Source organism: Benincasa hispida, chromosome 9 (assembly GCF_009727055.1).
Source record: "Benincasa hispida cultivar B227 chromosome 9, ASM972705v1, whole genome shotgun sequence".
Classification (NCBI taxonomy): domain Eukaryota; kingdom Viridiplantae; phylum Streptophyta; class Magnoliopsida; order Cucurbitales; family Cucurbitaceae; genus Benincasa; species Benincasa hispida.
The window spans coordinates 10,838,043-10,855,407 of NC_052357.1; the positions used below are offsets into that span (position 1 = coordinate 10,838,043).

General features: G+C 31.1%; 1 protein-coding gene across 1 annotated transcript; it reads left to right on the top strand.

Annotated features, from left to right (window-relative positions):
* The first annotated feature begins 11,106 nt into the window (after positions 1–11,106).
* On the top strand, positions 11,107–13,647 carry LOC120084451 (F-box/LRR-repeat protein fbxl-1). Its single transcript, XM_039040233.1, has one exon. The coding sequence runs from the start codon at positions 11,271–11,273 to the stop codon at positions 13,032–13,034; it is 1,764 nt and encodes a 587-aa protein (XP_038896161.1). The 5' UTR covers positions 11,107–11,270; the 3' UTR covers positions 13,035–13,647.
* Positions 13,648–17,365: the final 3,718 nt, after the last annotated feature.

A 17,365-nucleotide genomic window follows, 5' to 3' on the forward strand; every position in this document is an offset into this window, starting at 1 on the left:
AACTCCTTAAGTACCTTTGATCCCTCTAATGAACAATAGATCGTAGTCCCACTATGACTAAACTCCTCTAGGGTCAAGGGAGCAATTTATCTACTTATGTTTGCCTCGGGGAAGGAGTGAATTCCATCTTGTATAGTTGTGTTCCCAGCTCCCCAATCAGATGAATTCCCAATATGGTAGGCTTATTGAGTCGACGATCTGGCCACTCTCACCCATACAAATAAAATGACTGTCCTCATAGGTAGAAGTTCACAAGTTACTTAGGATTGGGGTCATGTTATCTATGGTCATCATGGTGAAATGTAAGTCTCTATTATGAATGATTTTACATAGTGAAACTAAACATTTTGTGGTCTGGTCTTATACACACTCTTTTGTATGGAATATCTCCGCTCGCATGTCTAATACATGAATGATTAGGATCAGATCATTTGTAGCACTTTACAACAATTGTAACATCACAAAGCGGGCTATACTCGTAGTGTCACCAGGATAAGGTACCCAAACTTATCCATATACTACAGACCATTTAGGTTATTACTTAAACATGATCTACCTGTATGTCTCCATATACATGTTTAAGTTACAATGATAAGTTTCAATGTTAGTTTATTGGTTTGTGGTTAATGCAACTAAAATATCACATATTTTATAGACAAAGTGAATAAAATATCATATATATTATTAATCACATAAAGAGTTCGTTCATACAATGTTTACAAACTATAGGACCCTATGAGATTTAAGGCATAAACATCAACACTGGGTTCAACACTTAAGAGAACAACTTTCCTCTTATCCCTAAATTCGGGTAGACGTGAATTCCATCTTGCACCCTATATCTCCAGCTATCTACCCGTTTTTACCCTTGAAATGGGATGCTTATTGAGCTGGCGATGTTGAGCCAACCCTTACCTATGTAAATCTAAGGATAATCCCGAATAAACAGGAGTTCGTTGTTAGCTCAGGATTAAGATCGAGTTACCTATGTCATCTAAGTGAAATAGTTAGTCTTAAACAGTAAAAACGCTATAAAGTAAGAGTGACTTATTTCTTGGTCCGATCTTATGCAAACTCATTGCATAGGACGCCCCCACTCCTCATGTCAATAAATTAGGATCACTTCGTTTGTAGCACCTTACAACAAATTGTAACAACTACAGAGTGGGTTGCATTCGATAGTTTTACCAGAATAAGGCACCCAACCTTATTCGTATACTATAAACCGTTTTGGTTATTTACTCGAACTTGATCCATCTTTATGTCTCTATATAAAGTTCAACCATTTATATAATAGTCATGGATCTTAATTTATTAGATTTAATCTTTACAGATTTACAAAATTCAATAACAACTTTATTGAATAAATGTTGAACATCTTTATTAATAATAGAAAATGTTTAACTTTACAAACTGCGAGTTTTAGGATATACAACCCAACAACTCCTACTTGAACTAAAACTCCAGTGTATAAATATATACAAATATATAAAATGTTGAGTACAATAAGAGAAAAAGAATAAATACAATAAACTAAGGCATCACATACCCTATTATTTCTCCCACTTGCCCTAGTTCTAAGTATCTCATAGTTCTAGTCCCACTAGGTGACCCTCGAATACTTTAACCGAGAGGGCCTTCGTAAATGGATTAGCCAAGTTGTCTCGTGAGGTTATCTGTGGGACATGCACGTCTCCTCTGTGTACAATATCCCTGATGAGATGGTGTCCTAAAATCGCAGTTTGTAAATATTGTTAACATATTTTATTTATCAATAAAAATGTTGTTGAGTATTTTATTTAATAAATTATTATTTATATTGCATTCTTTTATAAAAATCCAATAAACAAATCCATGACTATAACATAAATACTTTAACTTTATGTGGCGATATAAAAGATGATTAAGTTTTAGTATGTAGCTAGAATGGTCTATAAGTATATGGATGAGTTAGGGTACCTCATCCTGGTGACACTATTAGATGCAACCCATTTTGTATACTGATACAAATGATGTGATCCAAAAATCATTCATATGGAGACATGTGAGTGGAGGCATCATGTGTAATGAGTTTTCATAAGACTGGACCTCGAAATAATCACTTTTCTTTATAACAACCGTTTACTGTTAAAACTGACTATCTCAAACTCAATGACCTAAGGTAACTCGATCTTAATTCTGAGCAAATTACGAACTCTTGTTTATTCGAGATTATCCTTTGATTTGCATAGGCGGGAGTAGTCCAACAACACTGCTCTAATAAGCCTCCTATTTTGGAGATAAGACCGGATAGATAGTTGGGGACATAGCTTTTCAAAATGGAACTCACTCCTACTCGATTTAGGGTTAGCAGATATGTTGTTCTCTTAAGCGTATATTCCCTCTCATGAAAGAGAGGGCTATGGTTTATATGTTGGACTATAAATCAATTGTTCAATGGAGGATCAGTGGGAGCTTAAGGAGCAAGATGTATGCACAGAAGTAAAACAATAATCTTTGACCCAACTGTAAATATGAACGACCTGTGAATGATTAACTTATCGATTATGATTAAAATAGACAAAAAAATATTTACAGTGAGGAGAGTGCAACTGTCGAGCTATAGTGGAATGCGTTGGTAGTTAACGAATAGTGATTAATTCGTTCTAAAGAGTTTAACTAGTTAATTGCAAATCTGGAGCTCATGATCTGTAGGTCCATAAGGTTCCTCTACTAGCTCGTAATTTGAATTAGTAAATTGAGTAATCTTGATGATATTTACAATCACGGTTTAGAATTTGAAATGTTCAAATTCAACTAGGCTTTCTATTAATTGTATATGATACAATTGAAATGTTTAATCTTATCAAAATTAAATAAAAGTTGGAGAATCGATTAATGTTTAAATTATAATTTAAATATTAATTATATGAAATTAAATTCATTATAGTGAAATTGGTGTTTTATTAACTTAATATTAGATATTAAATTAACAAGATTAATTAAAAGGTTTAATTAGTTAGTTTTATCTAAAATTAATTAATTGAATTAATTCTTATAAAACTAATAAACAAATAAATTAGTTTATTTGTTAAATTGATTTTAGAAATCAATTTTGAAAACAAAAATTTGAAAAAGAAAATGAAGATTTCCAAAAGTTGGAAATCTCCACTAAAGGTGCAAACACCTTAATCATCCAATTCCACTCAATTCACGAAGAAGGAGTTGGCCTTCATGCAAGCTTTGAGATTGCATGATGAAAGCTTTATAAATTAGAGTGTTGGGCTAAATCATGAGCCAAACATTCAGAATTTCTACAAGAATTATGCAGAAATCGAAACCCTCTCCAAACCTTCTTCAGTCTTATCAAAACCAGCTCAATTTAGTATTTCCACCCCACAATCCTTGCAAGAGAATAGTAGAGAAGATCTTTATGGTAGTCTACTTGTAGATTGAAGCATCTTATCGTGGAGCAGAGCTGGTTGTGAAGAAGTTTCATCAAAGGTATTGTGTTCGACAAACCCTCTTATGAAATAGCTTTTCTAAAACATGTTACCCTCTTATGAAATAGCTTTTCTAAAACATGTTACCCTCTTATGAAATAGCTTTTCTAAAGCATGTTTTAAACTCAAATTAAGTGTAATTAGAGTGATTATTGATTATGTTTTTCTCCGTTGCATGTTAGTTTACTCCATCTTGTAAACTTCTCGATTTTTGAATAAAGCTTTGACACTGCAATCAAATCTTATGGTTTTTATCAAAATGTTAATGAGTTTTGTGTCTTCAAGAAAATCATCAATAGTTCATTAGTTTTCTTAATGTTATACGTAGATCATATGCTACTCATTTAGAATGATGTAGATCCACTGATTGATATAAAGTAATGGATAGCTGCTCAATTTCAAATGAAAGATTTGGAAGAGACGTAGTTTGTTTTGGGCATCATATCTTTGGGGATCGTAAGAACAAAACGCTAGCCTTGTCTTAGGCATCGTATATTGACAAGAAACTTGTCAAGTATTCGATGCAAAGTTCTAAGAGAGGCTTGCTACCTTTAAGACATAGAGTTGTCTTGTCTAAGGAACAATGTCCTAAGACACATTAAGAAGTTGAGAAGATGAGCCGGATCCCCTATTTATTGGTTGTTGGCAACCTCATGTATGCGATGTTATATACTAGACTTGACACTTGCTATGCAGTGGGGATAGTCAATAAATATCAGTCTAATCCAGGATTAAATCACTGGACAACTGTTAAAACCGTCCTCAAGTATCTTAGTAGAACGAGAGACTACATAGTCTAAGGATTTGATCCTTACAGGATACATTGACTCTGATTTTCACACTGATAGGGATTCTAAGAAATCTACTTCAGGACCAATGTTCACTCTTAATAGTTAAGTTGTAGTTTGGAAGAGCACCAAGTAAGGGTGCATCACTGACTCCACCATGGAGGCAGAACATGTAGCGACTTGTAAAGTTACCAAAGAGCTTGTATGGCTCAGGAAAGCCCATCACGCTCTATTATGATAATAGTGGTACTATGACTAATTCCAAAGAACCCAGGATCCATAAACGTGGAAAGCATATTGAACACAAGTATCATCTGATTTGAGAGATTGTGCATCGAGGGGACGTGATCGTCATGAAGATTACTTCGAAGTACAATATTGCTGATTTGTTTACAAAGACCCTCACAACTAAGGTGTTTGAGGGTCACGTGGAGAGCCTATGTCTACGAGGCATGCCTCACCTAGTCAAGGGCAAGTGAGAGATTTTATTGGGTGCGCATTGTATGCTATAGTTTTTTTGTGTGCGTGCATACGTGCGTGTGTGTGATTTTAATTAAATTAGTTATTAGAAGGGAGTTATTTAATAACTATTCCCCTTTCTCTCGTTTCACGTGGATTTTCTTCTTCTTCTTCTGATAGTTGCTCACAAAATGTCTGATATATCTCTCGATGCAAAAAAAAAAAAAAAAAAAAGGCTTTAAAAGAAAAACTTTTTCCTTTCCCTTTCAAAATTAATTTACTGAAGCCCGCACATTTTAGGATTATCTACCTTAAGAATAACAAGGATTCATTTGTGGTGGTGTCTGGAATTTGAAGTTTCATTTGTTGTGTTCGTGTTCAAGAGAAGAGAAAGACTTCGAATCGTTTTGAGCAGTACATTCGAGGGAAAGGGGATTCGTGAAGGTTACTAGTTTTTAAAGGTAAGTCCTTTAATTCCTTCTTTCTCTCTAAATTATTATATAAGTATGCTTAATTAGAATGTTATATCTATGTTTTCGTTCTTTGAATTAATGGTATTCAGTAAATTATAAAAAAATAGGGACACAATCTATCCGCTGCAGTTGTTCGTATACTCCTTCATCTGGTACATTTTATTTTTACATAAACAATCTGTTTTTATGATGATTATTTTTGTTTTGAAACTTTTTTGTTTTACATATATTTTTCAATAAACTATAGATTCCATTTTATTTTATTATTTTTTAAGCACACACGTATTGTTAGAAGTTTTAGGAAATAAAATTTAGGGTTTACTTTTGGATCAATATTTTGGGCATGATGGGACCCAAAATAGATAAATTTATAAGTAGCTTGTAGGCTAGCGAGAATAGGTCGTCTCCACAGGAAATCTTGAGGTATTAAAGCTAATTGATGAATTAGATGGGCAACAATGGTTTTTTTGCTTTTAATTTTTTTTTTATATTGCAAAGAAATTAAATGCGTAATTTAAAGGAAAATTCGATCAATAAAAGGCCTAGCTTAGGGATTCAGAATTCATTTATTTACTTAGTTGCTCATCGATCTCAAAGGATTGTTTGTATGCTTAATTCTATTCTTGGCTCGTTTGCTTGACTTTGAGATTAAAACTAACACCCTATTGAACTAATCAATTGTTGAATAAGTCTAAATGCATAATTAACCGGTTTCGATAGAGGTCTAATCAATTAAACACTGCATTAAGCCTAGGTAATTGTTGGGTTGTATGTCCTAAAACTCGTTGTTTGTAAACAATAAACTTATTCTGTTAATCAATAAAGATGTTATTTATGTTTGATTCAATAAAGTAGTTATTGAATATATGAATTGCTCATTTTGTCTTAGAAATAAATCCAATAAACTAAAGATCCATGGCTAACACATGAATACTTGAATTTTATGTGGAGACATAAAAGTGGATCAAGTTCGAGTAGGTAGCCAAAATGTTCTATAGTATATGGATAAGATTGGGTACCTTATTCTGGAGACACTATCGAATGTGACACATTTTGTACATGTTACAAATGTTGTAAAGTGCTACAATCAAAGTGATCCTGATTCGTTCTTGTGGAGACATGAGAAGTGGGGGCATCCAATGTAAAGAGTTTGCATAAGATCGGACCAAAAAATAAGTCACTCTTACTTTATAAACATTGTTTACTATTTAAGACTGACTATTTCAAAATGATGACCTAGGTAACTTAACCTTAATTTTAAGCTAACTATGGACTCCTGTTTATTCATGATTATCCTTAGATTTTCATGAGTGAGGGCTGGCTCAATAAGCCTCCCATTTTAAGGGTAAGACCGGGTAGATAGCTAGGGACATAGGGTGCAAGATGGAACTCACTCCTACCGGCTTTTAGGGATAGTAGAGAGGTTGTTCACTTAAGTCCTGAACAAGGAGCTCCACCCTCTCATTGGCCCAAGAAGGACTCGGTTTGATGATTGGATCTCAAACCAATTGTTCAGTAGAGGATCAGTGAGACTTAAGAAACAATAGGTAATCTCGGGGGTAAAACAACTATTGGCCAAACCGTTATTACAAATAATCTATGAACGGTTAACTTACTATTGATGGTTATATCAAGTGGACACAATATATATACAGTGAGGGGAGTGCAACTACTGAGTTTTAGTGGAATGACCCGGTAGTTAACAAATGTTAGTTAATTAGGCTAAATAGTTTAGACATTTAATCTCGGATCGTTGGAGCCCATGATCTGGAGGTTCATTAAGTCCCCCTACTAGCTCACAAACGGAATAAACCTTAGAATAGAGTGATGAGTTTAATTTGAAACGTTCAAATTCGGATTAAGGGAATTAGTAATTAGATGTGATATAATTATGCAATTAAACGAAATTGGAGAATTGGATAATATTTAAATATGATTTAAATATCAAATTACATGAATAGGGATTCATGGTAATGGAATTGATGTTTAATTAATTTAATATTTGGTATTAAATTAATAGAATTAATTAAATCAATTAAATTTTAAATCGATTTTTTTTTTAATTTTGTGAAAATTCAAAACTAGAAAATCAATCTTGTTTAATTTAATTTTTAGAAAATTAGATTAAAAATTGATTTTTAAAGAAAAATCAATTAATTGATTTATCTTTCAAAAATAAATAATTGATTTATTAATTTTTTTTTTAATTTGATTAAAAATAGAATTTAATTGAAAATTGGAAAAACCCACTAAAAGTGAGATTTGTCCACTTTAAGCACCTTACTCACTAATCCATTTAAATCCATTCAAATTTTTGAAGTAGGAGTTGTTGTGTAGTTATGCAATATGAGATTTTCTACTTAAAAAATACACAAAAATTTGAGCTGAAAGGGTCATGCAAAAATGATTTTTGCTGTGACTTTCTTATGAAGAAGTGTTCTTCAGCATAAGGATAAACCAATGCATTTATCTCCAAAATTCCCTCTAATCTCAGCTCATTTTGAGTCCCATAACTCAATCTAAAGTCTTAGAGAATAATAGGGAAGATCTTCTGGTGGTCTACACTAAGTAACTGAGGAGATTGGAGCTGAATTTGAAGATCAAAAGTATTCTTCAGAGGTATTTCTAAAACCCTCTTCATATTGTATGAACATGCTTAATTTGTTACTAAAATTAATGAATTAAAATGCTTAATGATCCTAAATTCTTTCGATGTATGCTTGCTTGAACCAACAGTAATCTAGCCAAGTTTATTAGCAATCTTGGATAGCCCTAATTACTACCGATTTGATCCTTGAACGATTAGTCAAGCAATGTATCAAAATAGTTATCCTAAACAACCTAAAATTTACATACAAGCACAGTCTAATCTATGCCCTATTGAGATTAACACAACTAGATGCATTCTTCTCTAGCAAAGTAAAGAAAAGACAATGGGTGATCAAGCTATATGTGTTTTCTGAGCATAGAAGATGAAATATATCAAGAATCCATTGAAAATTAGGAGCAATCCATGAATTACGAGTCTCACAACCAAGCCAAATGAATTTCATCTTAATCTTAAGCGGGAGAAAACTTACCTTAGCCACTCGTAATGTGCCAAGATGAAGTTCAAATGTAATTAAACTAAAAACTACAAGAAATTAATGTTGAGAATGAAGAAAACACAAAAGTTGGAGTCGGAGGCTAGAAATTCAAGATTGGAATGCCCTAAATCGGAAAAAGTTTCATTTACACAAAAGGTTGGTGCTATGTCGTTGGCCATGCCTGTCGAAAAGGGGGTTGAAAGGCACAACGGCACCTCATGTCTGGAGCGCTACGACACTGCTCCATTTTGGCAGCTATTTGAATCTGCATTGAACGCAACACCAAGCATGGCGTTGTTGCGCCTGCACCGAGAACAATTTCATAATTCCCTTTCTTCTTTTCATTGTTGATACTCTGAAGCTTCGTTTTGATTCATTTTTGTCCCGTTTTTAGCTCCAATGGTCAATTCGCTAAATACTTACATAATCATAGAATAAACATATAAAATCCTAGGAGCCCATATTAAGCCAAGAAAATTAACACATTTTCAGTGTTAACAATTATATTTCATCATTTTTAAAAAAATTAAGCAATCATTTTATCAATTTGTGCATGTGATATTTCTAGTGAAGTCATTTTTATTTTAACACTTTTAATAAAAACACTCATGTGCCTGACAATTTTTTCTTAAAAAGTGTTTTTACATATGAGTTTGTCTCATTTATTACATGATGAAAGTGATTCTATTAATGTTAAATTATTATAAAACACTATGAACTAATAAAAAAAAATTTAAAATTCAACGTTTCAACAAAACTTACGTATTTTTGCATCAGTAAAGGTGTTTTTATTGACAATTTTGTATTTTAACTTAAATATAAACATTTATTGATGTACTATATGTATTTTTTAAATTAATAGTTATTTTTATGCTTTAAATGAAGGTATTATTGACAGTTTTATGCCACGGACATGAATTAAACAAAGACTCGTATGTTAACAAAATCCAATTTAATTTATAATAATCATAATTTAAAATAATAATTGTGGAAATTGGTGGAGTGGTTGCCGTTGGAAGTCGCAGGAGTTGGTAATAAGACCGACAAAATTCGGGTCATCACTAACTACCATTATTTCTAGATGAAATATGAAATTATTAAAAATACTTTAAATTAATCAATATTTAAACAAATAAAAATCAATATTCTGTTCACATTAACCTACCTCGATTCGATTGTGTAATAAGACTGACGAAATTTTATTTTGTTTAAAGCTGGTGTGATCAATGTACTGACCATTCTTTTTTTAAATGTATTGTACTAATATAACAGGAAGTTAAGTTATTCAAAACATTAAAATAATCATTAATTCATTTTAAGGTAGTTTTATTAAGTCCAAAAACTTTTTAAGGTTTTATTTTGACTTTGGAACATTGAAATTTTTTGGGAAAAAAAATACATTTATAAAGTTTTAATGATATAATAAATGATAAAATTAGCGTGACTTGTAATATGTCAAAATTGGAAGATAGATACACGACATCGTTTACAACTTCAATTAAACTATACTATGTAGATTTTAAAATAATTATTACCTTTAATTTGTTAGTTAAAAAAGTACTTAGAGCATATGTATAATTAATTATTAATTATGAATGATATTTTAAATAAAGCCTTAAATATATATACCCAAAGTCTATTAGATATTTGTTAGTACAAAAACACCCTTTTAAAATACTCTCAAAAGGTTTTTTTTTTAAAAAAACAATTTCAAAATTGAATAGTAAAAAATTAGAAATTTCAAAGTCCAGTTGCATGCTTAAAATTCACTCCAAGCTTTTGGAGTATTTACATGGGAAAAAAAGAGTAAAATTGAAGATCTTTATTTTTATCCTTGGTAAAACATGGAATTGACTTAAAAAGAATAAAAATTGACCTCCAGAACAAATTGAAAATGGGCCAAGTCTGGCATCAGGCCCAAATGGGCCCAACAGAGAATTGTTATGAATTTGCTAATGTCAATAAAATGAGCTAATGTGTAAAAAATCGATAACATATACAACATCACTTGAATTTGCCATAAAGTAATTTATGATAACATCACTTACATTGACATACCGATGAAAGTTGAATTTAAATTTTTATAAAAGTGGAAGGATTTAAATTCATATAATTATTAATTTTGTGTTAAAATTAATTATACTTAAAGATTTGTATCAATTTAAATTTTAAACTTTGAGGGTTGCGTTGCATTAATTTAAATCCCAAATTAATAATTGTATCAATTAAAATCTTGAACTTTCATGAAAAATATCAATTTAAACTCTATATTTTCAAAAAATTATATATCAATTTAAATTTCAAAATTTCATAAGTGTATCCAAATAAAATATAATGGAGGTTTTAAGTTAATACAATTATGAAAATTTAAAGTTTAAATTGATACACTTATAATAGTTCAGGTTTAAATTGATACGATTCCAAAGTTCGTTTTTAAATATAAAAAAAGAACTAAAATATTTACAAAATATAGCAAAATTTTAAAACTATAATGATAGATGTTGATATATCAATGATAGATGTTGATATTCACTGATAGACTTCTATCATTGTCTATCAGACATTAATAGATATGATAGAAGTCTATCAGTATCTATTAACGTCTATCATTGATAGTATTTTTAAAATTTGACTATATCTTGTAAGTATTTTAAGAGTTTTACCATTTGAAATAATTTCTCTATCATTATTAGTTTAAGGTTTAATTTGATACAAATTGATGTATTCTTAATTTAATTTGTTCCTTTAGAATCTTAATAATAATAATAATAATAATAATAATAATAATAATAATAATGGCAAAATCGTGGGATTATGAGTGGAGCCCTCAAAGCATTAGGGACTCATCGTTCGAGATTCAAATCTCAACTTCCTTCTCCTCGGAAAAAGAAACAATAATTTATCCAAATTTCTATTTCTTATCTGATTTTGTTCTCGAAATCACTCTTTCAATCTGCAGAATTGTGAAGGAAGACGACGATAATGGAAGAAAATTTCCCATCGTTGCCTGAAGAATGCTGGGAATTGATCTTCAGTTCCCTCCTTCACCGCCGTCACACCCACCATTTCGAATCTCTATCTCTCGTCTGTAAGCAATTTTTCTCCATCACCAACAAGCTTCGAACTACACTCAGAATCTCCGATTTAACCATCCCCGCAATTCCCCGCATATACTCCAGATTCCCCAGTCTCAAACGGATTGATCTAAGCAATTTCAAAGGCGTCCTCGATGGCCTGCTTGTCGGGATTGCACTATCTGGGTTGGATATTGAATCACTCGATATCTCTAATCAGAAGAGGATTCCGGTTGCTGATTTAATGGTGTTTGGATCGTCGATGCCGAATTTGAGGGTTTTACTTTGTTCGAAGATTAAGTTACTACCTGATGAGCATCTGGTTGTGATTGCTAAAGCGTTTCCGAATCTTGAAGAGCTCGATATTAGTTATCCTACAAATGTTCTCGGTTATCATTGTTGTGTTGAGGTTGAGGGTGAGGGTGAGGTCACGGATTCGGGGTTTCTCGCTTTGATTCAGGGGTTGCCGCGTCTTTCTAAGGTAAATCTCTCTGGAAATACGTTTGTTACTAATCAATCACTTCTAGCTTTGGCGACGGGATGTATGATGCTTAGGGAAATTGCGATTTGTGATTGCGATTTCATTACTCGATCGGGTATTGCACAGGCCCTATGCCAGAACCCTAATTTGTGTTCAATTTCCGCTAATTGGATAGGGATGCCCTCTATTCGTTCCGATCTCATTCATTGGTTTGCTTCTTTGCAAAATTTAACTTCTCTTGTTCTTTACGATTCAAATATTTCGGATGAGGTCCTGAATTATGTAGCAAAGTCATGTTTGTCATTGAAGAAGCTCGTTCTTTCCCGTTGTAGCAACTTTTCGTTATCTGGAATTTTGTTGCTGTTGTATAATAATCTTCAGATTCAATGGTTGGGTCTTGAAGCAGCTAAATTCCTAACGGATGAATCTGTAAAGGAGTTATCAGAATTTCTCCCAATGGTGAAATTCATAAACCTTAGCAATTGCTCTAATCTGACCTGTTCCTCCTTGTTCACCCTGGCAAGAAACTGCCCTACTTTAACTGATATAAACATGAAGATTGTTAATCTCAAGAAAGAAGAACACTACACAACAGATTTTGTCAACACTCGACTAATGTCTCTGGATTTATCTGGGAACAAGAACTTATGCAATGAGGGTTTAAGGAAAATTGCTTCCATTTTTCCAAATTTGGAGCTGTTGAAACTAAACAATTGTGGAGGAATCACAGAAGAAGGCATTGGAGAGGTTCTGGGTGTATGCACCAATATTAGGCATTTGGAATTGAATTTCTGTACAGGAGTCAAAAATATAGTGATGGAGTTTGAACTTTCAGCAATGGAGGTACTGAGATTACAGAGATTAGCAATTGAGGATTCAACATTAGCAATGGTTGGAAGAAGATGCCCTTCTTTACTCCATTTGGATTTGTTGGGGTGTTCAAAAGTGACAACAGAAGGGGTGATGGAGGTGGTGAGAAATTGCAAAGGATTGAGGGGAATTAACATGTGGGATTGCTGTGAAATTGCTAGCAGTATTGTTCCATGGATGGTTTTCTCAAGGCCATCTCTGAGGGAGATAGTGCCACCCATTTCTATTCTTCTTACTGCTAATCTAAAGAACCTTTACTTGAGCCATGGATGTCTGGTCTACAATGATGGATCTTTGTGGGATCTAAAGTGCTTCTCCTAGAATAGTCTCTGGTGAGTTTTGCTTCCTTCCTGCTATAGCTCAAGTCCCAATTCATTCATTTCCTTTCTTTTGAGTTCAACAACTAACTGATAATGGTGGATAGATTCGAACCTAACTTTGATGGTGGTCTTATATGCTTTAAGAGACATGCTCAGGTTAGCAGTTCCAATTCAGTTTAGATTCTCTCTTTAGGGCTGTTTGCATTGAGATGATATAGGATGTGAGGAGTTTTGATTTCTGGAGAGTTCTGATCGAGTATAAACGATCGAATATGTTCAAGCAGTGAGATGATATATGATACGATACATGAAGGAAAAATGGTAGTGAGATACAAAATACGTTTCGAAAATGGATCCACAAATAATTAAAATCGGTGAGATAGGATAATGGGTCTTCAAACACTTATGGGGATATATCATCTCATGTTGAACCCCCAAACAGTCCCATCATGATTTGATTATACATTGAGAAACTATATTAGAGTAATGGCATAATTTGATAATTTTGTACATAGATGATTGTTACGAATGCATTTTTTTTTCTTATTTTCTCTTGAATTGGAATTTTATTGCTTTTTTTTTTTAGTACAATAATGGTATGGGAATTTGAAATATATTCGTTTCTATGCTTGTTTTGGTTTTTCATTGCTTTGTTTTCAAATAAAGGAAAATGAGCAAGTTATTTATAAATATAGCAAAATTTCACTATCTATCATCGATAGGTCGCGAATAGATGTCCATCATAGTTTATCGCTATTACAAAGTGACATTTTGCTATATTTAAAAATATTTTAAGCAGTTTTCCGTATAAAACAATTATCCTTTTTCATTTGGTTTTTTGAATAGCTTACCTATATACATAAGAGAGAGAGAGAGAAAAAAAATAAAAAGAGAATATTTTTTCTATTAGATTTTGTGTCTAGTTTTTATTTAGCTAAATTTCAAAATGTGACATTGTACTTTTATGTTTTGAGTTTTGTATCCATATAGATCTTATGTTTCAAAATTTACCCTACACTAAATATTATGATTTAGAGATTAGACAAAAATTGATGGGAAAATTGAAGGGAAAAATTATAACATTTCAAAATTTAGGAATCAACGAAAATTGAATTCAAAATTTAAGAGTAAAAATGTAATATTTTAAAATATAAAATTAAATATATAAAATTGAAACATAGGGATGAAAAGCCCATGACATGAAAAGGGGAAAAAATGGATATTTGTAATATTTAGTAGAATAAGAAAAAAATCTAAAAGTATATTACATCTTTAAAATATTTGCAAATATGGATGAGTTGGCTAGTCAATTTTTGAATTTTTTTTTTAATTTCCAATTTCTTCTTCCATCGTCTTATTTTGGTGTACACTTCTTGTTTTTAGTCTTTATTTTCATTTATCCGATTTTTGATTCATTCTTTTATTATTATTTTCTTTTACTTTCTTCTTTTTCCTTTTTCTTCTTTCTTTTATTTTTTTTCCATTTCTTTCTTTGTTTCTTTCTTTTTTTTTTTTAAATTTTCTTTTTTTCTTCCGTTTTTGCTTGTTCCTTTTTTTTTCTATTTAATTTTCTTTCATTTCTTCAGTTTTTGCTTTTTCTTTCTCTTATTTTTAAAATTTTTCTTTCCTTTATTTGAATTTTTTCTTCTTCTTTTTTTTTTTAAAAAAGAATTATGAGGCTGAGTTTCGTACTTAAGACTTGAAAATACTCAATTCATATGTGACTTAACACCAACAAGTCAATCATCAAGTTTGATTATTATAACAAATAATAAATATAAATAGCAAATGAAAGTTTATCCGTGGTAATCTTTAATATTTTTCATCATTGATAGATCTTTGATTATGTTTTCATAGTTAATAGTCACTTTTAGAAATCTATCATTGGTAGCCAACTTAGTGAATTTAACAAGAAAGGGGCAAAAAGATGTTCAATGGTTATGATTGATAGAAGCTAATACTAAGAGCATGTTATCGATGATAGAAGCTACCCGATAACACATTATCGGTGATAGAAGCTACCATTGATAACACATTATCGGTGATAGAGAACTATCATTGATAGCATGATATTAGTGAGATCGTTGATAGCATATTATCAGTAATGTTATCAGTAAAAGAAGCTATGATGAACCACAATATGAGTGATGTTAGTGATATCGGTGATAAAACTTAGGTGATATCTATATATATCGAGTTTATTTCAAATGTGATAACCAGTTATAAAATTCTATCATTGATAGTCTAAGTGTTAATATTTCAAGGTTGAATTGATGAAAGTCTATCCGTGATAGCGATTGATAGCTGCTATTAGTGATAACCATGATAAAAGATTATTAGTGTTAGCTACTATTTATAAATCTATCATTGATGGCCACTGATAGTCGTAAGTATTGATATTTCAAGGTTGATTCCAATTGATGAAAGTGAATCAATGATAACTACTGATAATTGATAGTAAATTAAAAGCTAATATTTCAAGATTCTATTAATTTTTCTCAAATTGAAAACTATCGCTGATAGCAATTGATAGGAGCTATCGATGATAGCATTGATAGCTGATAGGAGCTATCAATGATAGCAACTGATAGTAGCCATTAGTATTTGAAAAAATTGGGAAGAAACAAACAAAATGGTGGCTAGGCATGAGTTTTTTAGTTTGTTACCATTTTTTTTTATCTATATATGCAATTGTTTTATCCAGTTTTTCTCAATCAATCTTTTTTTTGCTTCTGTTTTAAATTTATGAAAACAAAAAAAGGATTGGGTAAATATATTTAAAAAATATTTTCGAGAATATTTTACATAAAGATTTGAGATATCGAGATCTTTTCTCTCCAAATGGAAGAAGATTCAATTCATAGTCTTTCAATTTTTCCATCGATAAGGAAAATAAAAGATTCTTTTCATAACAACTTTAATTTTTAAAATAAATTTACTCATTGATAATCCCTTTACTTGTTTGTTTTTACTTTTAAAAGTGCTTTTCAAATTCGCTATGTTTTAAATAAATATTTTTTTGATACATAGAATATAGAATAATTTTGAATTCTAAAAAATACATAGCAATGGAAATTATATTTGAAAGAAGACTTGTACTTCCAGGACTAAGAAGTAAAATGCATCTTTAAGTTTTGATAATTATTTATAACTTTAATAAATACTTCTATAAGTGAACAAAAAAATTATATTAAAAAAAGGTAAACATATTGTTTATATTTGAAATTATTTGAGATCTCTATGGATTGCTAACATATTGTCTTTTCTCTTGTTTGTTATATTGTACGGAATTATGTTATCTTTTTTCCCTCTTTACATTACATAATAAATAATAAATAAAACAATTTTAATCCTTTTTCTTTTTTTTTTAGAGAAGCTCTCAATCCATTTCCTTCGTCTTCTTTTCCCAAGAATCTATTTGTGAATCGGAAGTGAAACATCTTCTTGACTAATTGACGAATGCTCATAACGATTCTTAGGCCAATTCAATTGCCACTCCCTTATAGACAACCACGATAACAATAATAATAATTTTGAGTGTTTGAGAAAAAAAATTAAACTGATTTTTGACAAATTGAACTCAATTTATCTCAATTGTGAATATCTAAGATTGAGAATTTTCGATAATAATGATGAATCAAGTGAAAAGATTGTACTACATCGAATGAATTAGGTCAATTTTCAAAATATAGTACTTTTCCAGAATGTCATACTCTGACTCCCTTTAATTGCACGTGTTGTTGAGCTAAAAAAATATAAACAAAAACCATTTTAAGAAAAAAAGTCTATAAAATCCAAAATTTCACACTTTTTTTTTTTAATAACAATAATTTTAAACAGAAAATTCCTCATTATTAACATAATTTACTCCAACTCAACGAAAAAAAATCAAACACCCTAATAAGTAGGAATTAAATGGAAAACAAGTAAGAAAAACGAAATAAACAAAAAGAAGGAAAGTAATTATTGGCATTAAATTCAGATTCGAGAGTGAAATGAAATCACCCTTAGGATTGAAGCAAGGGTAGGATAGTAAATAAGAAAAAGTGGAGGGCAGGGGTGAGTCACACGTGTGGAGTGGATAAACGGCACGTGTAAAAAGATTTGAAGTCACGCGCTTCATACGTAACGAACTTCAAACCCACACCACCCGCCACATTTATGCCCCTTCACCGCTCCCTTATATTCCCTCTCGTTTTCTTTCCCAATTTATTATTTATTTAATTCTATTTTTGGTATCTCAAAAAATTTTTAAATAAAATAAAACTAATTTTGTGCTCATACGATCTAACCTCTTTTTTTTTTTTTTTTTTTCATTCATTTTAGTTTTAC

Excerpts from the sequence above, each read along its gene's own strand:
- LOC120084451 (XM_039040233.1), top strand. The coding sequence starts at position 11,271 with ATGGAAGAAAATTTCCCATCGTTGCCTGAAGAATGCTGGGAATTGATC.